The sequence below is a fragment of the Mesoplodon densirostris genome, chromosome 7, assembly GCF_025265405.1.
Source record: "Mesoplodon densirostris isolate mMesDen1 chromosome 7, mMesDen1 primary haplotype, whole genome shotgun sequence".
Classification (NCBI taxonomy): Eukaryota; Metazoa; Chordata; class Mammalia; order Artiodactyla; family Ziphiidae; genus Mesoplodon; species Mesoplodon densirostris.
In genome coordinates, this window is record NC_082667.1 from 78,995,794 (window position 1) to 79,017,620 (window position 21,827).

General features: G+C 45.2%; 3 protein-coding genes and 1 non-coding gene across 4 annotated transcripts in view; 3 read left to right on the forward strand and 1 right to left on the reverse strand.

Annotated features, from left to right (window-relative positions):
* LOC132494410 (forkhead-associated domain-containing protein 1-like) overlaps positions 1-18,145 on the forward strand; it is a 90,572-nt gene extending 72,427 nt beyond the window's left edge. The window contains exons 13-15 of the mRNA XM_060105494.1: positions 6,299-6,423; positions 17,169-17,264; positions 17,689-18,145. Of these exons, the coding sequence (XP_059961477.1) occupies positions 6,299-6,423; positions 17,169-17,264; positions 17,689-18,105 (638 nt within the window). The 3' untranslated portion in view covers positions 18,106-18,145. The remainder of the gene's footprint in view (positions 1-6,298; positions 6,424-17,168; positions 17,265-17,688) is intronic.
* The window catches only part of LOC132494286 (U3 small nucleolar RNA-associated protein 25 homolog), a 720,475-nt gene that overhangs the window by 353,012 nt on the left and 345,636 nt on the right, over positions 1-21,827 (reverse strand). The gene's annotated exons all lie outside the window — the stretch shown is intronic.
* LOC132494545 (U6 spliceosomal RNA) lies at positions 2,099-2,205 on the forward strand. Its single transcript, XR_009533122.1, has one exon. It is a non-coding gene; the product is annotated as a U6 spliceosomal RNA (small nuclear RNA).
* Positions 18,468-21,827, forward strand: part of LOC132493223 (forkhead-associated domain-containing protein 1-like) — a 37,431-nt gene continuing 34,071 nt past the window's right edge. The window contains exon 1 of the mRNA XM_060103546.1: positions 18,468-18,611. Within this exon, the coding sequence (XP_059959529.1) occupies positions 18,468-18,611 (144 nt within the window). The remainder of the gene's footprint in view (positions 18,612-21,827) is intronic.

Genomic DNA, 21,827 nt, shown 5'->3' on the forward strand with positions numbered 1-21,827 from the left:
ACAGTGAGAGGCCCATGTACCGCAAAAAAAAAAAAAAAAAAAAAAAAAAGAAGCTGGCTCAAAAACTTTTTATGTGTTAGTCCACCATGATAAGTGATTCAAGGTACTTCCCATTACTGAGGCCAGCAGGGGATCCCCCAGTCACTCATCACCATACACAAACAGTCCTAAGAGCCTTCTGTGTTCACAGTTCCTAAGAGGAGGGTAGGAACGATGGTTTGTTTAACTCCTCCTGGGTACTTGTCACTGTGTTAGTTGTTTTACATGTACTGTGTACTTTCATCTTCCAACAGCCCAATGAGCCAGGTACTATTGTCGTCTTTATTTTGCAAGTAAAGAAACTGAGTATCAATAACATTAAGAAACTTGCTCAAAGTCACACAGCTGGTACATGGTAGGGTCAGGACTCAAACTGAGGTCGTTGTGATCCTAGCACTTGTGTTTTTTCTGTGACCCCACATGCCCTCTGAAGATCCAGAGGGGTACCAGGTACATGCCCAGTTCCTAGAGGACAGGTTCTGTCGTTAACTTGAACAGAGACAAACCTGAGAGTTTCATTCCCTGGAGTGAAGGGTGTCTGATGCGCACCGCGGGCCTCGCCCCAGCAAAGCCCCATTTGCATTAGAGCGAATAAGTCTGAGTTCAGGCTTTGGAGACCAGCTACTAAGGTGTGACTATCAAGTGTGCGCTTACTCACTGTGTGAGCAGGTCTCGACTTCTGTGTGCCTCTGTTTACTTGGTTATAAAATGGGGTTAAGATCTCACCAGGTAGTTGTGAGAATTAAACGACGTGGTACCCAAATCATAGGGTCACACATAAGCCTTAGGAAACGGTAGCTGCCATCCGCATCAGCCTTGAATACTTGTTGATTGAATGTGAACTAAATGTGGATGGCAAGCAGATGGGTATGCGCACAGGTAGGGCAGCTTGATTTACTCACGCCGAGGTGCCTTCACCTGTGACCCCTGCCGCATCTCTATTTGACAGCTAGTCAGATTTTCTTAGCCGTGAGCACTCAGTTCTCTTCCCAGGCCTTCTTCCTCGGCTCTTGACAATGGGCTGCATTTCCTAGCTGCCGAGTGGTAAAGCTGGGACTCCATCCAGGTCCCTCTGACCTCAAAGCCCCTGCTCTGAACCACCATACTACCTGCCTTTTAAAATATTGTCCTAAGGGATAAAACGCACGTAACGAGCTAGGTCTGTAAAATCCTGGAATAAATCCCTCAGGGAAATCCAGGTTGAGTAACTATGGTTGGATCATGTCATGAGCAGCCCAGGAGATTGGGGTCACTACTAAAGATCTGATTGGTTAAGATATCACCTAACACCTGTCAGAATGGCCGTCACCAAAAAGAACACAAATAACAAGTGTTGGCGAGGATATGGAGAAAAGGGAACCCTTGTACACTGTTGGTGGAAATGTAAATTGGTGTGGCCACTACGGAAAACAGTTTGAAGGTTTCTCAAAACACTAAAAATAGAACTACCACATGATCCAGCAATTCCACTCCTGGGTATTTATTCCCCTAAAATGGAAAACACTAATTCAAAAAGATACATGCACCCCAATGTTCATAGCAGCATTATTTACGATAGCCAAGACATGAAAGCAACCTAAGTGCCCATCAACAGATGAGTGGATAAAGAAGATGCAGTAGGGAATTCCCTGGCGGTCCAGTGGATAGGAGTTGACGCTTTCACTGCTACGGCCCAGGTTCAGTCCCTGGTTGGGGAACTAAGATCCCACAAGCTGCATGGTGTGGCCCCCCCCAAAAAATAGATGTGATACATATATATATAGATATATATATATATGCAGTGGAATACTACTCAGCCATAAAAAAGAATGCAATTTTGCCATTTGCAGCAACATGGATGGACTTGGAGTGTACTGTGCTTAGTGAAATAAGTCATACAGAGAAAGATAAATACTGTATGATACCACTTTTATGTGGAATCTAAAAAATAAAACTAGTGAATATAACAAAAAAAAGAAATAGACTCACAGATATAGAAAACAAACTAGTGGTTACCAGTGGGGAGCGGGAAAGGGGGAGGGACAAGTTAGAGGTAGGGAAATAAGAGGAACAAACTTCTGTGCTCACTTCAGCAGCACATATACTAAAATCGGAACAATACAGAGAAGATTAACATGGCCCCTGTGCAAGGATGACACGGAAATTCATGAAGCGTTCCACCCTTTTGTGACCGGAATGGGAAGGAAATTCAAAAAAGAGGGGATATATGAATACATAGAGCTGATTCACGTTGCTGTACAGCAGAAACTAACACAATATCGTAAAGCAGCTATACTCCAATTTAAAAAAAAGAGGTACAAACTACTATGTATAAAATAAATAAGCTACAATGATATATTTTACAGCACAGGGAATATAGCCAATATATATTTTTTTAATTTCAGTTTTTCCTAATTTTTTTTTTTTTTTTTTTTTTTTGCGGTATGCGGGCCTCTCACTGTTGTGGCCTCCCCCGTTGCGGAGCACAGGCTCCGGACGCGCAGGCTCCGGACGCGCAGGCTCAGCGGCCATGGCTCACGGGCCCAGCCGCTCCGCGGCATATGGGATCCTCCCAGACCGGGGCACGAACCCGTATCCCCTGCATCGGCAGGCGGACTCTCAACCACTTGCGCCACCAGGGAGGCCCCCTAATTTTTTTAAAATTATTTTCTTTTTTTTTTTTAAACCCCACATTTGTTTATTTATTTATTTTTTTGGCTGTCTTGGGTCTTCGTTTCTGTGCGAGGGCTTTCTCTAGTTGTGGCAAGCGGGGACCACTCCTCATTGTGGTGCGCTGGCCTCTCACTATCGCGGCCTCTCTCATTGCGGAGCACAGGCTCCAGACGCGCAGGCTCAGTAGTTGTGGCTCACAGGCCTAGTCGCTCCGCGGCATTTGGGATCCTCCCAGACCAGGGCCCGAACCCGTGTCCCCTGCATTAGCAGGCAGACTCTCAACCACTGCGCCACCAGGGAAGCCCATAGCCAATATTTTATAATAACTATAAATGGAATATAACCTTTAAAAATTGTGAATCACTATGTTGTACACCTGAAACATACAATATTTTACATTGACTATATCTCAATTAAAAAATAAAAAAGCTGTGACCTAAAAAAAAAAAAAATCTGATTGGTGAAGGATTACTGTGTGGTCCCACTGGAAGACAGGAAACATCTAAGGAGGACCTTAAAAGTTAGCTCCCCTCTCGTCCTGCCTGGTTTCTCAGCTTCTTTTGATAAGGGAAAGAAAGGACTTTTTACATTTATCTTTGCAAGCTCAGTTGATTGTGTCTATTTCTGCAAGACTTTGTTGCAAATAAAAGGATTCCCTGCATACGTAGAAAATCGCTCTTTCTCAGATATCCAAGATACGCAGTATTTTTATGTGAAAAAAAAGAAAGTTGTAATACAATATGCACAGTGTTCTCCCCTTTTTTTTCTTTTTTTTTTTTTCAAATGCCAATATCCGACCACAGGAGAAATCTGGAGGAAAAGACATAAAAGTGTTGAGAGTATTATCCCAGCATGATGAGACTGCGTGAGCCTTGACTTTCACTCATTCGTTCAACAACTATTTATTGCAGCCCTACTGTGTGCCGGCCACTGAGGATACAGCGGGGGGACACTTTCCACTTTATGGGTTTCTGACCTGTTTGGATTTGTGTAACAGGCATGTGTAACTTTTGTATCCAGAACTATAATCAAGAATTGCTTCTTCTCCCAAAGAAGAAAATCCCTCTTTCCAACAGCCCAAGTCCGCATCACCATCTCTGCCATCTCGGGATCCGCCCAGCGCCCCTCTCCTCACGCACCCTTCACATCAGCCAGCCCAGCCCTTCACTCTCCAGCCTCTAGTCTCTCTGAAAAGAGAATGACAGACCTAGGTCTGAATTCTGATCCTACTGCTTACCAGCTCCATAGCTGAACCTTGCTGGGCGTCTGTGTCTCACCTATAAATGCAAACACATTTCCTTGCTGGGCTGTTTGTAATGCTCAGAAAATATCACGTGGTAAACTTCTGGCATGGTGCCTGGCACACGGCAAGTGGTTAATACTGAATAGCTATTATTATAATATTATTATTCTCACTCTTCCAAGCTGGAAATTCTCAGCAAGTGGCATTGTCAGAGGTCAAGGGCCCAGGCACGAGCCGGTTCAGCTCTCCTCCTGTCTCTCTCCGCACCCACCTTTCCTCCTTTCCCTCCATCTTCCCTCACTATGTTCTCTTTCCAAATGCAGCTCTTCCCTCCCTGAGTCTCCCCTTCTCTCTCCCTCCCAGACCACCTTGTGCACAAGCTCCTGAATCACGACCTCCTTCTTCAGTGTCTACAGCCTCCCACTCCATCTTTCTCCTTCGTCATCAAACATACGCTCCAAGCTGGTGCATCTTCACTGGGACCACTGCTTCTTTAGCTCCTTTTCTACTGCTTGTACTCCTGTCCCACTAAGACCTTGAAGTGCATTACACCCTGTGTGCTCACCACCAACTTCCCACATTGTCTTTGCCTCCTTGGCAACTGACGTGGCCCCCCCTGCACTGAAGCCCCAGCTTCCTCCCCCCGCCATGTTCTCTCTGGCCTACCCAACCCTCTCGGTTTGCTTTCTTGAAACCCTCTCATCTTTGATAATTACAGCTTGGGTGGGTGATGCTCCTGGCAGCCAGTAGGTGGAGGCCAGGGATGCTGCTAAACGTCCTACGGTGCCCAGGACGGCTCCCACAGCGAGGACTGTCCAGCCCAACACGTCGAGAATGCTGCAGCTGAGGGATGCTGCCGGCTCCTTCGTCTCTAATACATCCCGGTTATTGTTCTGAAAAAAACAATCACCCTTCATTAAGCCAACTCACTGCTCCATCAGAAGCTGAAATAGCAGTGACTCAGACCCTGGAGTCACACCACTGTGATCCCAAGCCCTGGCTCAGCCATGTGCCAGCTGTGTGGCGTCCAGCAGCCACACGTCTCAGAGCCCGACTGCCTCATGTGTAAAAGGAGGCGATGGCGGGACAGTACAGTGGGGTGATGCGTTGATTGCTTGGCAGAGGGCCGGGCACACAGGTCACACTCGTGACATTTCAGTGATGTTTAAATCAAGTTTATACTCTTTAGGCTACGGTTCTAGGCTGGCCACAAACTGAGCTCAGCTTTCCATCCCGACTCTTCCCTCTACTCCTCCCCTCCCCCATCATCTGCTCTACCCCAATTAAGCTCTTCCAGAACATGCACTGCATTTCCCCACCTCTCATCCTACCTCCTGCCTTCACCCCCCATATTAGTTTCCTATGGCTGTTCTAACAAATTACCACAAACTGAGGGGCTTAACACAACTCATATTTATTCTTTTACAGTTCTGGAGGCCAAAGGTCCAAAATCAGTTTCGCTAAGGTAAAGGCAAGGGGCTGGTTCCTTCTGGAGGCTCTAGGAAAGAATCCGTTTCCTTGCCTTTTCTAGTCTCTAGACTGGAAAAGGCGAGGAAATAAAAATTCCCCACTTTCCTTGGCTCACGGCAGAGGAGCACCTTCAACTCTCTGCTTCTGTCACATCACCGTCTCTGTCTGTCTGTAGTCAGACTCCCTGTGTCTGCTTCTTGTAAGAACCCATGCGCCTATATTGGGTCCCCCCAGCTAATCCAGGATAAGCCCGCATCTCAAGATGCTTACCTTCATCACATCTGCAAAGGTCCTTCTGCCCTCTTAGGTAATGTTCATAGGCTCTAAGGATTAGGACCCAGACATCTTTGGGGGGGAGTTATCATTCACCCAACCACATCTTCCATTCTGACACGCCATCCCCTCCAACTCTGCATACCCACGCGTGCCCACTCCCAGTGGGGCCTCAGCCAAGCAGTGATCACACCAGGTGAATGATGGCACCTCCCCTGGGACTTTTTCATAGACGGATGGTGTGCAAGGACCAACCTTGGGGAACTTGCCAGGATAAATACCCTGTTTAGACGGAATAGGGCTTTCAAGAAGCTGAGCTTGCTGCTGGGTAGAGCCCTGGGCTAGGACACAGAAGCCTGGGTTCAAGTCCATCCTCACACCTGTGGCCGAAGGTTCCCCCTCAGTGCCCCCGCCCTGGGAGGCTGCAGCCTCATCTGAGCTGTGTGGCCTTGGACAAGTCATGTCACCTCTCTGGGCCTCGATGCCTCACCTGCCAAGGGAGGATGGTGAGCTCATTAGTACTGGCCTGTGGTAAGTGTCCAGTAAATAGCAGCTGTGACTTTTACATGCAGTAACTTCTTCCTGAGCCTTTCTTTTGAGTGTAAATTATTTCTTTTATAGATCATAAGGACCACATGGATCGATCATTTCTAGACTTAAAGACCCTCGGGATGGAAAAACATGTTCGGAAAATATTGGAGGTAAAACCTGACTTGCCAACTTTTTCAAGAGTAGAGATCCGAACGGTAACCAAAGAAACTTTGTTTCTGCACTGACTGACACGTGGGGAGGGTGGGCATGAGGACAGACACTAGCTGTGTGCCCTGGCACCACTGTATACATCATTGGTTCGAGGCCAGGTCCTCCCTGATGGGCTGGCACCTGTATGGACTGATCGGTGCCTGGCCGTACCAGCGATCCAATGTTTGAATAGAAAGGCGGCTTCCCATCATGTACGGCATGATATAGCATTGCACTGATGTTGGCCAGGTCAATCTCTGGGCCCTCCTTTTCACATCACATGTTATATTCTGCAGAAAATATCCAACAAGCTTATGTACAACATTATGTCATGAGCTTGCCTAACATTTGCTTTTTGCTATAAACTGAAAAACATGAACACATAAAGGGCAGCCAAAGGGAGCCATGATGATTAAGAAGACACAAGTTCTAGAATCAGAGACCTGTGTCCTAATCCCAGCTCTGCAAGCTCTGTGACCTTGGGCAGGCTCCTAACCTTTCTGGGACTTCATTTCCCTTCTGTAAAATGAGGATGGAAAAATTAAAGGAGATCATTATGTAAGGTGCTTATCCCAGTGCCTAGCTCATAGCGAGCACTTTAATAGATGATAGTTATTATTGTCAAACAATATTTAAAGAGTATTATCCAAGACAACCTTCCTTTCTTAGGGAGCATAGTTTGTATTTGCCAGGATTTTCAGAAGTAATTTGATTGTTAGGTTGAAGGTGCCCTGTATCCTAAATGGATGTTTGATCGGGTGTTTGACTGACACATGACAATGGACAGCTCAGGTCAGCGTGGCTTGCTGTGGCAGCTGGTCTAAACCAGCTTTTGGAAAACATAATAAAGCCATCCTCTCTGTACCAGCATTTTCTCCTACAATTTTTCTAGACATTTGCTCACACGTCTAGAGGTGTGAGTCTTCAGAAACGTGTTGGTTTTCCTGATAAAATCGAACCTTCCTTCTCTGAGGCTGGGAGTAGAGGGACCGTCTCCAGATGGGGAGCTCAGCTGGATCTCACGTCCTGATGGTCCTGCTTCCAAGATTGACCTTCCCCTTGGCAACAAGCCCTCATCCCACCACTGACACCACAGAGCAGGAAACCTCCCAACTCTCAATCCTCCAAGATTGGCAGTAATTAAACGAAAGAGCAGGAGGAAGAATAGCTGACATCTGTGAACTGCTTACTGTGTGCCAGGCGTTGAGCTCAGCCGGCTCCATGCCTTATGTCATTGAACCATCGTAGCAGCCTTGTGTCATAGTTACTATTCTTGTCCCCATTTAAGAGATAAGAAAAATTAAGGCTTCAGGAGGTCAAGTACCTCACCCAAGGTCACAGAATAATGATTGAAGACACACCAGGGTTGTGTCCCTGGTGGTGTGTCTGCTAGCCTGCAGAGACCGGGTGGGGACTGTGTGCTTGGATCCTGTAGCCCAGGCTCTTCCTTAGTGACCCTCCCCTCAGGAAAAGAGGGGGCGTCTGGAGAGGTACAGAGGATGCAGCTCAGGGTAGCTGAAGACACTGAGCAGCATCTCAGGTTCTTTGTGCAGCAGATCTGCCCGGTTTATTGTCATCTTCAGATACCCTCTTTTATTCTCATCTCCATAGATACATAGACAAATATGTCCACTCTTATCTATCACAGTTACTTTGGGGGCCTTTATATTTTTGTAGTTGTTTTGTTTTTATTTATTTATTTTTTTATTAGTTTCTTCTTTATAACAAAGTGAATCAGTCATACATATACATCTGTTCCCACATCCCTTCCCTCATGCATCTCCCTCCCTCCCACCCTCCCCATCCCACCCCTCCAGGCGGTCACAAAGCACCGAGCTGATCTCCCTGTTCTATGCGGCTGCTTCCCACTAGCTATCTACCTTACGTTTGGTAGTGTATATATGTCCATGCCTCTCTTTCGCTTTGTCACAGCTTACCCTTCCCCCTCCCCATATCCTCAAGTCCATTCTCAAGTAGGTCTGTGTCTTTATTCCCGTTTTACCCCTAGGTTCTTCATGACATTTTTTTTCTTATATTCCATATATATGTGTTAGCATACGGTATTTGTCTTTCTCTTTCTGACTTACTTCACTCTGTATGACAGACTCTAGGTCTATCCACCTCATTACAAATAGCTCAGTTTCGTTTCTTTTTATGGCTGAGTAATATTCCATTGTATATATGTGCCACATCTTCTTTATCCATTCATCCGATGATGGACACTTAGGTTGTTTCCAGCTCCGGGCTATTGTGAATAGAGCTGCAATGAACATTTTGGTACATGTCTCTTTTTGAATTATGGTTTTCTCAGGGTATATGCCTAGTAGTGGGATTGCTGGGTCATATGGTAGTTCTATTTTTAGTTTTTTAAGGAAGCTCCATACTGTTCTCCATAGTGGCTGTACCAATTCACATTCCCACCAGCAGTGCAAGAGTGTTCCCTTCTCTCCACACCCTCTCCAGCATTTATTGTTTCTAGATTTCTTGATGATGGCCATTCTGACTAGTGTAAGATGATATCTCATTGTAGTTTTGATTTGCATTTCTCTAATGATTAATGATGTTGAGCATCCTTTCATGTGTTTGTTGGCAGTCTGTATATCTTCTTTGGAGAAATGCCAATTTAAGTCTTCTGCCCATTTTTGGATTGGGTTGTTTGTTTTTTTGCTATTGAGCTGCATGAGCTGTTTATAAATTTTGGAGATTAATCCTTTGTCAGTTGCTTCATTTGCAAATATTTTCTCCCATTCTGAGGGTTGTCTTTTGGTCTTGTTTATGGTTTCCTTTGCTGTGCAAAACCTTTGAAGTTTCATTAGGTCCCATTTGTTTATCTTTGTTTTTATTTCCATTTCTCTGGGAGGTGGGTCCAAAAGGATCTTGCTGTGATTTATGTCATAGAGTGTTCTGCCTATGTTTTCGTCTAAGAGTTTGATAGTGTCTGGCCTTACATTTAGGTCTTTAATCCATTTTGAGCTTAGTTTTGTGTATGGTGTTAGGGAATGATCTAATCTCATACTTTTACATGTCCCTGTCCAGTTTTCCCAGCACCACTTATTGAAGAGACTGTCCTTTCTCCACTGTACATTCCTGCCTCCTTTATCAAAGATAAGTTGACCATATGTGCATGGGTTTATCTCTGGGCTTTCTATCCTGTTCCATTGATCTATCTTTCTGTTTTTATGCCAGTACCACACTGTCTTGATTACTGTAGCTTTTTAGTATAGTCTGAAGTCAGGGAGCCTGATTCCTCCAGCTCCGTTTTTCGTTTTCAAGATTGCTTTGGCTATTCGGGGTCTTTTATTTTTCCAAACAAATTTTGAAATTTTTTCTTCTAGTTCTGTGAAAAATGCCAGTGGTAGTTTGATAGGGATTGCATTGAATCTGTAGATTGCTTTGGGTAGTAGAGTCATTTTCACAATATTGATTCTTCTAATCCAGGAGCATGGTATATCTCTCCATCTATTTGTATCATCTTTAATTTTTTTCATCAGTGTCTTATAATTTTCTGCATACAGGTCTTTTGTCTCCTTAGGTAGGTTTATTCCTAGATATTTTATTCTTTTTGTTGCAATGGTAAATGGGAGTGTTTTCTTGATTTCATTTTCAGATTTTTCATCATTAGTGTACAGGAATGCCAGAGATTTCTGTGCATTAATTTTGTATCCTGCTACTTTACCAAATTCATTGATTAGCTCTAGTAGTTTTCTGGTAGCATCTTTAGGATTCTCTATGTATAGTATCATGTCATCTGCAAACAGTGACAGCTTTACTTCTTCTTTTCCAATTTGGATTCCTTTTATTTCCTTTTCTTCTCTGATTGCTGTGGCTAAAACTTCCAAAACTAAGTTGAATAAGAGTGGTGAGAGTGGGCAGCCTTGTCTTGTTCCTGATCTTAGTGGAAATGGTTTCAGTTTTTCACCACTGAGGATGATGTTGGCTGTGGGTTTGTCATATATGGCCTTTATTATGTTGAGGAAAGTTCCCTCTATGCCTACTTTCTGCAGGGTTTTTATCATAAATGGGTGTTGAATTTTGTCGAAAGCTTTCTCTGCATCTATTGAGATGATCATATGGTTTTTTTTCTTCAGTTTGTTAATATGGTGTATCACATTGATTGATTTGCGTATATTGAAGAATCCTTGCATTGCTGGAATAAACCCCACTTGATCATGGTGTATGATCCTTTTAATGTGCTGTTGGATTCTGTTTGCTAGTATTTTGTTGAGGATTTTTGCATCTATGTTCATCAGTCATATTGGCCTGTAGTTTTCTTTCTTTGTGACATCCTTGCCTGGTTTTGGTATCAAGGTGATGGTGGCCTCGTAGAATGAGTTTGGGAGTGTTCCTTCCTCTGAAATTGTTTGGAAGAGTTTGAGAAGGATGGGTGTTAGCTCTTCTCTAAATGTTTGATAGAATTCGCCTGTGAAGCCATCTGGTCCTGGGCTTTTGTTTGTTGGAAGATTTTTAATCACAGTTTCAATTTCAGTGCTTGTGATTGGTCTATTCCTATTTTCTATTTCTTCCTGATTCAGTCTTGGCAGATTGTGCATTTCTAAGAATTTGTCCATTTCTTCCAGGTTGTGCATTTTATTGGCATAGAGTTGCTTGTAGTAATCTCTCATGATCCTTTGTATTTCTGCAGTGTCAGTTGTTACTTCTCCTTTTTCATTTCTAATTGTATTGATTTGAGTCTTCTCCCTTCTTTTCTTGATGAGTCTGGGTAATGGTTTGTCAATTTTGTTTATCTTCTCAAAGAACCAGCTTTTAGTTTGGTTGATCTTTGCTATCGTTTCCTTCATTTCTTTTTCATTTATTTCTGATCTGATCTTTATGATTTCTTTCCTTCTGCTAACTTTGGGGATTTTTTGTTCTTCTTTCTCTAATTGCTTTAGGTGCAGGATCAGGTTGTTTGCTCGAGATGTTTCCTGTTTCTTAAGGTGGGATTGTATTGCTATAAACTTCCCCCTTAGAACTGCTTTTGCTGCGTCCCATAGGTTTTGGGTCGTCGTGTCTCCATTGTCATTTGTTTCTAGGTATTTTTTAATTTCCTCTTTGATTTCTTCAGTGATCACTTCGTTATTGAGTAGTGTATTGTTTAGCCTCCACGTGTTTGTATTTTTTACAGATCTTTTCCTGTAATTGATGTCTAGTCTCATAGCATTGTGGTCGGAAAAGATACTTGATACAATTTCAATTTTCTTAAATTTACCAAGGCTTGATTTGTGACCCAAGATATGATCTATCCTGGAGAATGTTCCATGAGCACTCGAGAAAAATGAGCATTCTGTTGTTTTTGGATGGAATGTCCTATAAATATCAACTAAGTCCATCTTCTTTAATGTATCATTTAAAGCTTGTGTTTCCTTATTTATTTTCATTTTGGATGATCTGTCCATTGGTGAAAGTGGGGTGTTAAAGTCCCCTACTATGAGTGTGTTACTGTCGACTTCCCCTTTTATGGCTGTTAGTATTTGCCTTATGTATTGAGGTGCTCCTATGTTGGGTGCATAAATATTTACAATTGTTATATCTTCTTCTTGGATCGATCCCTTTATCGTTATGTAGTGTCCTTCTTTGTCTCTTCTAATAGTCTTTATTTTAAAGTCTATTTTGTCTGATATAAGAATTGCTACTCCAGCTTTCTTTTGATTTCCATTTGCATGGAATATCTTTTTCCATCCCCTTACTTTCAGTCTGTATGTGTCTCTAGGTCTGAAGTGGGTCTCTTGTAGACAGCATATATATGGTTCTTGTTTTTGTATCCATTCAGCCACTCTCTATCTTTTGGTGGGAGCATTTAGTCCATTTACATTTAAGGTAATTATTGATATGTGTGTTCCTATTCCCATTTCCTTAATTGCTTTGGGTTCGTTATTGTAGGTATATTCCTTCTGTTGTGTTTCTTGCCTAGAGAAGTTCCTTTAGTATTTGTTGTAAAGCTGGTTTGGTGGTGCTGAACTCTCTCAGCTTTTGCTTGTCTGTAAAGGTTTTAATTTCTCCATCAAATCTGAATGAGATCCTTGCTGGGTAGAGTAATCTTGGTTGCAGGTTTCTCTCCTTCATCACTTTAATTATGTCCTGCCACTCCTTTCTGGCTTGTAGAGTTTCTGCTGAGAGATCAGCTGTTAACCTGATGGGGATTCCCTTGTGTGTTATTTGTTGCTTTTCCCTTGCTGCTTTTAATATGATTTCTTTGTGTTTAATTTTTGACAGTTTGATTAATATGTGTCTTGGCGTATTTCTCCTTGGATTTATTCTGTATGGGACTCTCTGTGCCTCCTGGACTTGATTAACTATTTCCTTTCCCATATTAGGGAAGTTTTCAACTATAATCTCTTCAAATATTTTCTCAGCCCCTTTCTTTTTGTCTTCTTCTTCTGGAACCCCTATAATTCGAATGTTGGTGCGTTTAATGTTGTCCCAGAGGTCTCTGAGACTGTCCTCTGTTCTTTTCATTCTTTTTTTCTTTATTTTGCTCTGCATCCGTTATTTCCACTATTTTATCTTCCACCTCACTTATCCATTCTTCTGCCTCAGTTATTCTGCTATTGATCCCATCTAGAGTATTTTTCATTTCATTTATTGTATTTTTAATTGATGCTTGATTCATCTTTAGTTCTTCTAGGTCCTTGTTAACTGTTTCTTGCATTTTGTCTATTCTATTTCCAAGATTTTGGATCTTGGAAATAGAATCTTGGATCAGCTTTACTATCATTATTCTGAATTCTTTTTCAGGTAGACTGCCTATTACCTCTTCATTTGTTAGGTCTGGTAGGTTTTTATCTTGCTCCTTCACCTGCTGTGTGTTTTTCTGTCTTCTCATTTTGCTTCTCTTACTGTGTTTGGGGTCTCCTTTTTGCAGGCTGCAGATTCATAGTTCCCGTTGTTTTTGGTGTGTGTCCCCAGTGGCTAAGGTTGTTTCAGTAGGTTGTGTAGGCTTCCTGGTGGGGGGGGACTAATGCCTGTGTTCTGGTGGTTGAGGCTCGATCTTGTCTTTCTGGTGGACAGGTCCACGTCTGGTGGTGTGTTTTGGGGTGCCTGTGGCCTTATTATGTTTTTAGGTAGCCTCTCTGATAATGGGTGGGTTTATGTTCCTGCCTTGCTAGTTGCTTGGCATAGGGTGACCAGCACTGTAGCCTGCTGGTCGTTGACTGAAGCTCGGTGCTGGTGTTGAGATGGAGATCTCTGGGAGATTTTCGCTGCTTGATATTATGTGGAGCTGGAAGGTCTCTTGTGGACCCGTGTTCTGAAATTGGCTCTCCCACTTCAGAGGCACAGCACTGACTCCTGGCTGCAGCACCAAGAGCCTTTCATCCACCCGGCTCAGAATAACAGGGAGAAAAAGTAGAAAGAAAGAATTATTAGAAGAAAGAAAGTGAGAGGGAAAGAAAGGAAGAAGGGAAGAAAGGAAGGAAGGAAGGAAGGAAGAAAGAAAGGAGGGAGGGAGGGAGGAAGGATGGAAAGAAAGAAAGAAAGAGAGGAGGGAGGAAGGAAAGAAAAAGAAAGTGGAAAGAAGAAGGGTGGGAGGGAGGGAGGGAGGAAAGAAAAAGAAGGAAAGGAGGAGCGGAGGGAGGGAGGGAGGAAGGAAAGGTAGGAAAAAAAAGAAAGAGCAGGTAAAGTAAAATAGAATAAACTATGAAATATAGTAGCGTTATTAAAATTAAAAAGTAATGATTGAAAAAAAAAACGGACAGATAGAACCCTGGGACATATGGTGGAAGCAAAGCTATACAGAGAGACTCTTGCACAGAAGATTACACATACACATTCACAAAAAGAGAGCAGGGGGAAAAATCAAAAATCTTGCTCTCCAAGTCCACCTCCTCAATTTGGGATAATTCGTTGTAAAAAGAGGAAAAGGGCGAGAAGTCTGAAATCTTGCTCTCTAAGTCCACCTCCTTAATTTGGGATAATTCGTTGTAAAAAGAGGAAAAGGGGGGAAAGTCTTAAATCTTGTCCTCAAAGTCCACTTCCTCAATTTGGGATGATTCGCTGTCCATTCATGCACTCCACAGACGCAGGGCACATCAAATGGGCCGTGGAGCTTTAATCCGCTGCCTCCGAGGCTGCACAGAGAGATTTCCCTGTCTCTTCTCTGCTCTCACAGCTCCCGGGTCTCAGCCCTGGACCTGGCCCCGCCTCTGCGCGTAGGTCGCCGGAGGGCGTCCGTTCTTCGCTCAGAACGGGTTTAAAGGAGCCGCTGATTCGGGGGCTCTGGCTCACTCAGGCAGAGGGGAGGGAGGGGCGCGCAGTGTGGGGCGGGCCTGCGGCGGCAGAGGCCGGCGTGATGTTGCAGCAGCCCGAGGCGCTCCGTGCGCTTTCCCGGGAAAGCTGTCCCCGGGTCCCGGGACCCCGGCAGTGGCGGGGTGCACAGGCCCCCCGGAAGGCAGGGTGGACAGTGACCCGCGCTCGCACACAGGCCCCGCGGCGGCGGCGGCAGCGGCAGCGGCAGCCCCAGCGTCCCACGCCCGTCTCCGAGGTCCGCGCCTTTAGCCGCGGCTCGCGCCTGTCTCCGGCGCTTCCCCAAGCAGCCCTCTTAATGCCCTCTCCTCGCGCACCAGGAAACAAAAGGGAAAAAAGTCTCTTGCCTCTTCGGCAGCTCCAGACCCTTTCCCCGGACTCCCTCCGGGCTAGCCGTGGTGCACTAACCCCTTCAGGCTCTCTTCCTGCCGCCAGCCCCAGTCCTCTCCCTGCGCTCCGACTGAAAGCCGATACCCGAGCCTCAGCTCCCAGCCCCGCCCGCCCCGGCGGCCAAGCAGACAAGCCTCTCGGGCTGGTGTGTGCCTGAGGGCACCGATCCTTTGTGCCGGAATCTCTCTGCTTTGCCCTCCACACCCCTGTTGCTGTGCTCTCCTCCGCTACTCCGAAGCTTTCCCCCTCCGCCACCTGCAGCCTCCGCCCGCGAAGGGGCTTGTAGTGTGTGGAAACCTTTCCTCCTTCACGGCTCCCTCCCACTGGTGCAGGTCCCGTCCCTATCCTATTGTCTCTGTTTATTCTTTTTTTCTTTTGCCCTACCCAGGTATGTGGGGAGTTTCTTGCCTTTCGGGGGGTCTGAGGTCTTCTGTCAGCGTTCAGTAGGTGTTCTGTAGGAGTTGCTCCACGTGTAGATGAATTTCTGATGTATCTGTGGGGAGGAAGGTGATCTCCGCGTCTTACTCTTCCGCCATCTTCCTCCGGGTCCAAAAGATAGGTTTTTTAAACGTGGTATTGAGATAAGTGGATAGCATTACATCTCCAGCATCTAGTCTAGTAGGTGTTCAATAATTCTGTGGTGAATGACTGAAGAAACATATGGTAAGTCCAGAGCCCAGACTTCTGGTTCCACTGGTGCTGCCTTGTGTGACCTTGGATAGAGAATTACATTTCCACTGAGTCTCAGATACCACGTAGGAAGAGGGTCTCCAACAAGATGGTCACTAAGTGTTCATCCACTTTAGACTTCTAATCCCTCAGGCAGGGAGGGCCCGTGCCTTCCTCCTGGGTACTTGGGCGGCGCCGCCAGTTGTTTTGTTTTTAATCTCAGAGGTTTTCAGGGTAGTGCCAACAAATGCTAGGGCTAAGAGAGGCTCATGGCAAGCATTAAAAGCCACTTTATTTTTTAAGGAGGCTTACTATGGTTATTTGTAGTCGTTCAGATCAGGTCCCCTATTCAGTCTGGTGGCCTTTCCATGCAGTCAGTTGGGCTTCCAGCAGCCAGCTGGCTGGTTGGGGTCTTAGGGAGATGCAGCTGCAAACACTATCTGCATTGTCTCTGGAAAGGGTCTGAAGTGATGCCCACCCACCAGGTTCCAGAGCTAGGAGAAGGTTGGGCCAAATTTTGTGAGGGTATGGTTTCTGCTGCACAGAAATGAGATTCCTTTAATAAAAAGGAGGGAGGCTATTTTCCACTTAACCTTCATTCGTTCATTCAACAAACATGCCCACTATGCAGCACTCATTGCCAGGTGCCATGCTGGGCACAAGGAGGGAGATAGTGAGCAAAAGCCACATGGTCCCCATTTTTCTGGAGCTTGTCTTCTCAACATCAGCGGTACTGATTTTTTGAGCCAGGTAACTCTTTGTTTGGGAGACTGCCCTATGCATCGTGGGGTGTTTAGCAGCATCCTTGTCCTCTACCCACTAGACGCCAGCAGCAATTATGAGAACCAGAAATGTGTCCAGGCATTGCTAAATGTCCTGGAGGGGGTGGGGTGGACAGAGTCACCCCCGGTTGAGAACCACTGGCCTAAAGGGAAGACAGACGAGACAGTGGCCAAAGAATGGCACAAGTGATGCATCATTTCAAAGGCAGTCGTGCTCTGAAGGGGTAGGAGCACAGACATAAAGAAAGCAGTTCACAGAGTCAGACTGGATTTAAAACCAAGTCTCTTGGCATGGACATATATACACACACACGCTACCAAAGGTAAAATAGATAGCTAGTGGGAAGCAGCTGCATCGCACAGGGAGAGCAGGTCAGTGCTGTGTGTCTACCTAGAGGGGTGAGATAGGGAGGGTGGGAGGGAGACGCAAGAGGCAGGGGATATGGGGATATATGGATACGTATAGCTGATTCACTTTTTGATACAACAGAAACTAACACAGCATTGTAAAGCAATTATACTCCAATAAAGATGTTAAAAAAATTAACTCTCTCAAATTATTCTTTAGTAACTTTCCAGTTCTTCCATTATTCTTTGGGTTATTCTTCTGGATGTAGAAAATCATAATGGAATGCCAAGAGACTTTTTTTTCTTTTTTTAAATTTCAGCTTCAAAATGGCCTTTCCAGCCCAGGGTCCATCATGGCCACTGAGAAGTTATGGAAAACGGATGTGGCTGAGGCTTTAGATCTTAGTGAAAAGCTGGTAGGTATACCCAGCATCAGTCCCCTCCTGTCCAAACTTGCGTGCCCTGCAGATAGTTTACACATCAACCTCACATACATGTTTAGTTGTTACAGTAGCTCCACGAGACCCATCTCCTATCCCAGCATGGGCTGGAAATTGCAGAGCCCAATTCCTTGGAAGACTGGGTAGTAAGAATGAATGTTTATATCTGTTGTCATTCCCCCTCCCCCCCTCCCCCCAATTCTCAAAATGGCATAGTGTAAATGGATGCGGGGGAAAATGAAAGTCATACTAAAAGCCCCAAATGCACTCATTTGCAAAGCATGTGTTTCTTCTCTGCAACTGCAGAAAATGAATGAAACAGAATTAGATGTTTGCCTCCTCAAAGTGGCCACCAGCGGTCTTGGGCCAGGCCTCTTACCTGTGAAACGCTTTCTCGTAGTACTTGGATATGAGCAAAACCCTCGGGACTATGATGAACATCAAAGATATGTCAGGTCACGTGTCCATGAAACACCTCTCCCCAAAAGAGAGGGAGAGAGTCTACCAGCTTCGACAAAGAGACCTCTACCTGGTGTTTGATAAGATCACCCTTCTCAAGAACCAGCTGCAGAGGAAAGAAGAGCTTTTGAAACGATACGAGAAGGACATTGAACAGCTCAAGTATGGCCCATGTCCCCAGCAAAAGGCCCAGGCCTCCATTCTCCAGGCTAAACCTCGGGGCAGCTCCAGACCCGTAGGGATCAGGACAAGAGGACAGAGGCCTGGGTGTGGAGGGGGGAGGCGGGATGGTGACTCAGGGCCTGATGGACCCAAGTCTCTGGGCAAGAAAGCAGCAGTTAAAGTACCGTACTGTTAAGGAATAAGGTGCACCTTTTATAAATGTGTCTGATGTTTCACCATGTGTGTGCTTTTCATAATTCCATCCTATTTTCAGTGGTATCCGTTCCCCCACCCTCTCTGGGAAATTGGGAGGGGCTGGTAGCATAACCTGTGCCCCCTTCATGCTGCACGTCCACAGCCAATGGGCTATTTATTCTGCCCTCTAGTCCCCACATCTTCAGCCTTCCCCCCACTTGTAAGGAAACCGCGAAACCAGGCATATATGGAAGTGTTCTGAGGATCTCCCAGGTCGGGAGCATTGGTGGTGAGTGAGAAAGATGAGGAGAAAAGAGACTTTGTCTCTCCTGTGTGCTCAGGCAGAGCAAAGTGTCGGTTCAGATGTACCAGTCACAGGTGGCAAAGCTGAAGGACGACATCTCCAAAGAGGCCGAAGAAAAGGCGCTGCTGAAGGAGGCCCTGGTGCACATGGAAGAGCGGCTGCACCGGGAGAAGAGGGTCACCAGGGCGATCAGGCAGCAGAAGGTGAGAGGTCCCTGCTCGGAGCAGAGCCTCTGAGGCTGCCCCTCAGCTCCCTTTAGAAACAGCCAACTGAGGTCCCGGTGGGATCCAGGCAGCACAGAATGCATTCGCTCATTGCAAAGGAAGGTGACAGAATAGCTTTAGCGTTAGGCAGACTTAGGTTTAGACTCTTGTTCTGCCACTTACTGTGTGACTTCAGGCAGCTTTTTTTTTTTTAACATCTTTATTGGAGTATAATTGCTTTACAGTGTGGTGTTCGTTTCTGCTGTATAACAGTGAATCAGCTATATGCATACGTATATCCTCACATCCCTCCCTCTTGTGTCTCCCTCCCACCCTCCTTATCCCACCCCTCTAGATGGTCGCAAAGCACTGAGCTAATCTCCCTGTGCCATGCGGCTGCTTCCCACTGGCTATCTGTTTTACCTTTGGTAGTGTATATATGTCCGTGCCACTCTCTCACTTCGTCCCAGCTTACCCTTCCCCCTCCCCATGTCCTCAAGTCCATTCTCTACATCTGTGTCTTTATTCCTGGCTGCCCCTAGGTTCATCAGAACATTTTTTTTTTTTTTTAGATTCTATATATATGTGTCAGCTTAACCTCTCTGAGACTCATAGTCTAGCTTGCCTCTATTTTTTTTAACTTTCTTTTTTTTAAGTTAATTTTTATTTTATATTGGAGTATAGTTGATTTACAGTGTTGTGTTAGTTTCAGGTGTACAGCAAAGTGATTCAGTTATACATACACATATATCTATTCTTTTTCAGATTCTTTTCCCATATAAGTTATTACAGAATATTGAGTAGAGTTCCCTGTGCTATACAGTAGGTCCTTGTTGATTATATATTTTATATATAATAGTGTGTATATGTTAATCCCAAACTCTTAATTTATCCCTCCCCACCACATTTCCACTTTGGTAACCATAAGTTTGTTTTCAAAGTCTGTGAGTCTGTTTCTGTTTTATAAATAAGCACATTTGTATCATTTTTTTTAGATTCCACATATAAGTGAATTCATATGATACTTGTCTTTGTCTGACTTACTTCACATAGTATGATAGTCTCTAGGTCCATCCATGTTGCTGCAAATGGCATTACTTCATTCTTTTTTACGGCTGAGTAGTATTCCACTGTATATTTGTACCACATCTTCTTTATCCACTCCTCCATCGACATTTAGGCTGCTTCCATGTCCTGGCTGTTGTGAACAGTGCTTTCTGAGACTCATAGTCTAGCTCGTCTGTATTTTTTTAACTTTTGATAATTCGTGTATTTTATCTTGTTCTTTCTATCCAGATAACTATTTTTTCTACCAGTTTTATTGAGACATAATTGACACACAGCACTGTACTGAGCTTAAGGGTGTCCAGCATCATGATCTGACTTCCCTGCCTCCTGCAATGATGACCACAATCAGTTGAGTGAACAGCCCGAGTGTTTTTAAAGGCGGCGCTTCTGATTTTCATTGTTCTGCCAGGTGGCAGGGATACACCGAGGGATAAGCTCTCTGAGAATAAAGATTTGGGTTTGCTCTTGTGAGTAGCCAGAATAGTACTCCAGTCTTTCTGACTTGGGGCTGTGTATTTGTACACGCATGCTTGCATGTATGTGTGTACATGTGAGTATGTGCTGTGTGTTTGCATGTGTGTGTATTTGTATGTGTGTGTTTGTTGCCTGCATGAGCTCTAAGGAGGCCAAGGTCATAGAAGGGTGCCCTTCTCCTCAACCAGGAGGTGATGGTCAGATAGTTCCTTGCAGAAGCCTGCCCTCCATCCTGCGAACCTTCCAGGCAATAGGTTTCCAGACAGCAGGCTCTCTGCTTAGAGCCCCAGAAATGAAAAGTGGCTGTCCTGCTCTGAGGGAGCCTGGATGCGGTGTTTCCAGTGCTCACTGCTGTGAATTAAACATCACAGGCCTTAGTCTGTGTGTGACATGGGGCTGCCTCAGGCAGAGGATAGTTTCCTTTCACACCAAGCAATGCCAGGGAGAGCTGGGCCAGTGACAGAGTTGTGACTTTCCCTTTGATGTGCCCTCTGGAGAGCTCACCCCTCCCCAAGGTGCCCACCACCACCCCCAGGTCTTGGCAGACTAGGTCCCAAAGCAGAGACACCAGACCACAGAATGGGACAGAGAAGGGCCCCCAAAAAAGCCACTGTCATGTACTGAAAACCTGAGGATTTACATAATGAGGTTTCACATGCATTATTCCTGGGCTGCCTCATTCACACACAACGCAAGGGACATGCCAGCCTGTTTGGCGCTGGACATCCCTCAGCCGAGAAGCGTCTGAAATGGCCAAGCTGAACCTGTGTCAGGGTCCCCAAAAGAGCTACAACTAGTAGCTTTCAAATTCGTGGAATTCACAACTGGGGGAAAGACTGACCAAGGGACAGGCACCTGCTCCACACCGCACATGCTTCATCTCTCCCATCAACCCGCAAGGGATGCTGGCAAGTGTCAGCCCCTTAGAGAGAGGGGAAAGCTGAGTTGACAGAGGGTACCGTTCCCTGGCTACTAAGTGGCAGAAACAGGATTCCCTCCCCACCTGCTGCCCTCCCCCGCCCATGTTCACTTTTCCACACCCCCTCCTTCTGTGTCTCCCTTACCAGGGTGGCCCCCTTGGATACATCACACGATTGCTCCTGGGGGTTTCACTCCAGGACTCAGGTTTGCATTTCAGGCTTGTTGTTAATATGTCGTCAGAAATCCCTGTTTGTCGGGAAGAAAACAATAATACATTTGAAAGTTTTGCTGGATCCTAAAGGGCACTTGTACACATCTGTCTTGGCATCCGTTCCTTCCAGGGAGTATATCTTCGTTGTCTTTAAGCAGAAATGAACAGAAAGTAGAATTCCTCTTTTCTAAGTTTTACACTTAGTATTTTCACAAGGAGCCTTAGTTTTTTAGCCTCCTGTATAAAACTTTGAAACTCTTCACCCGTTCACAGAGGTGGCAAGGTTGAAGCACTGAGATGAAATTACACATCTTTAGCCTCAGAATTGCCCCCCCCACAAAAAATGGAGTTTGTAGTTTTAATGTTTGACCATCTCTTCACCAAGCAGACCTTTCAAGAATCAAAAGTACTATTTCCACACTAATATCTTTGGCTGTGAAAATGAGACTTGGTATAAGATGCTGGGCCTTCACAGCGAACTGGGTCTGTGGCTCTGTCCATGTGGCAGAGGGACGGGAACCGCGGCCCAGGCCGTGCGCACT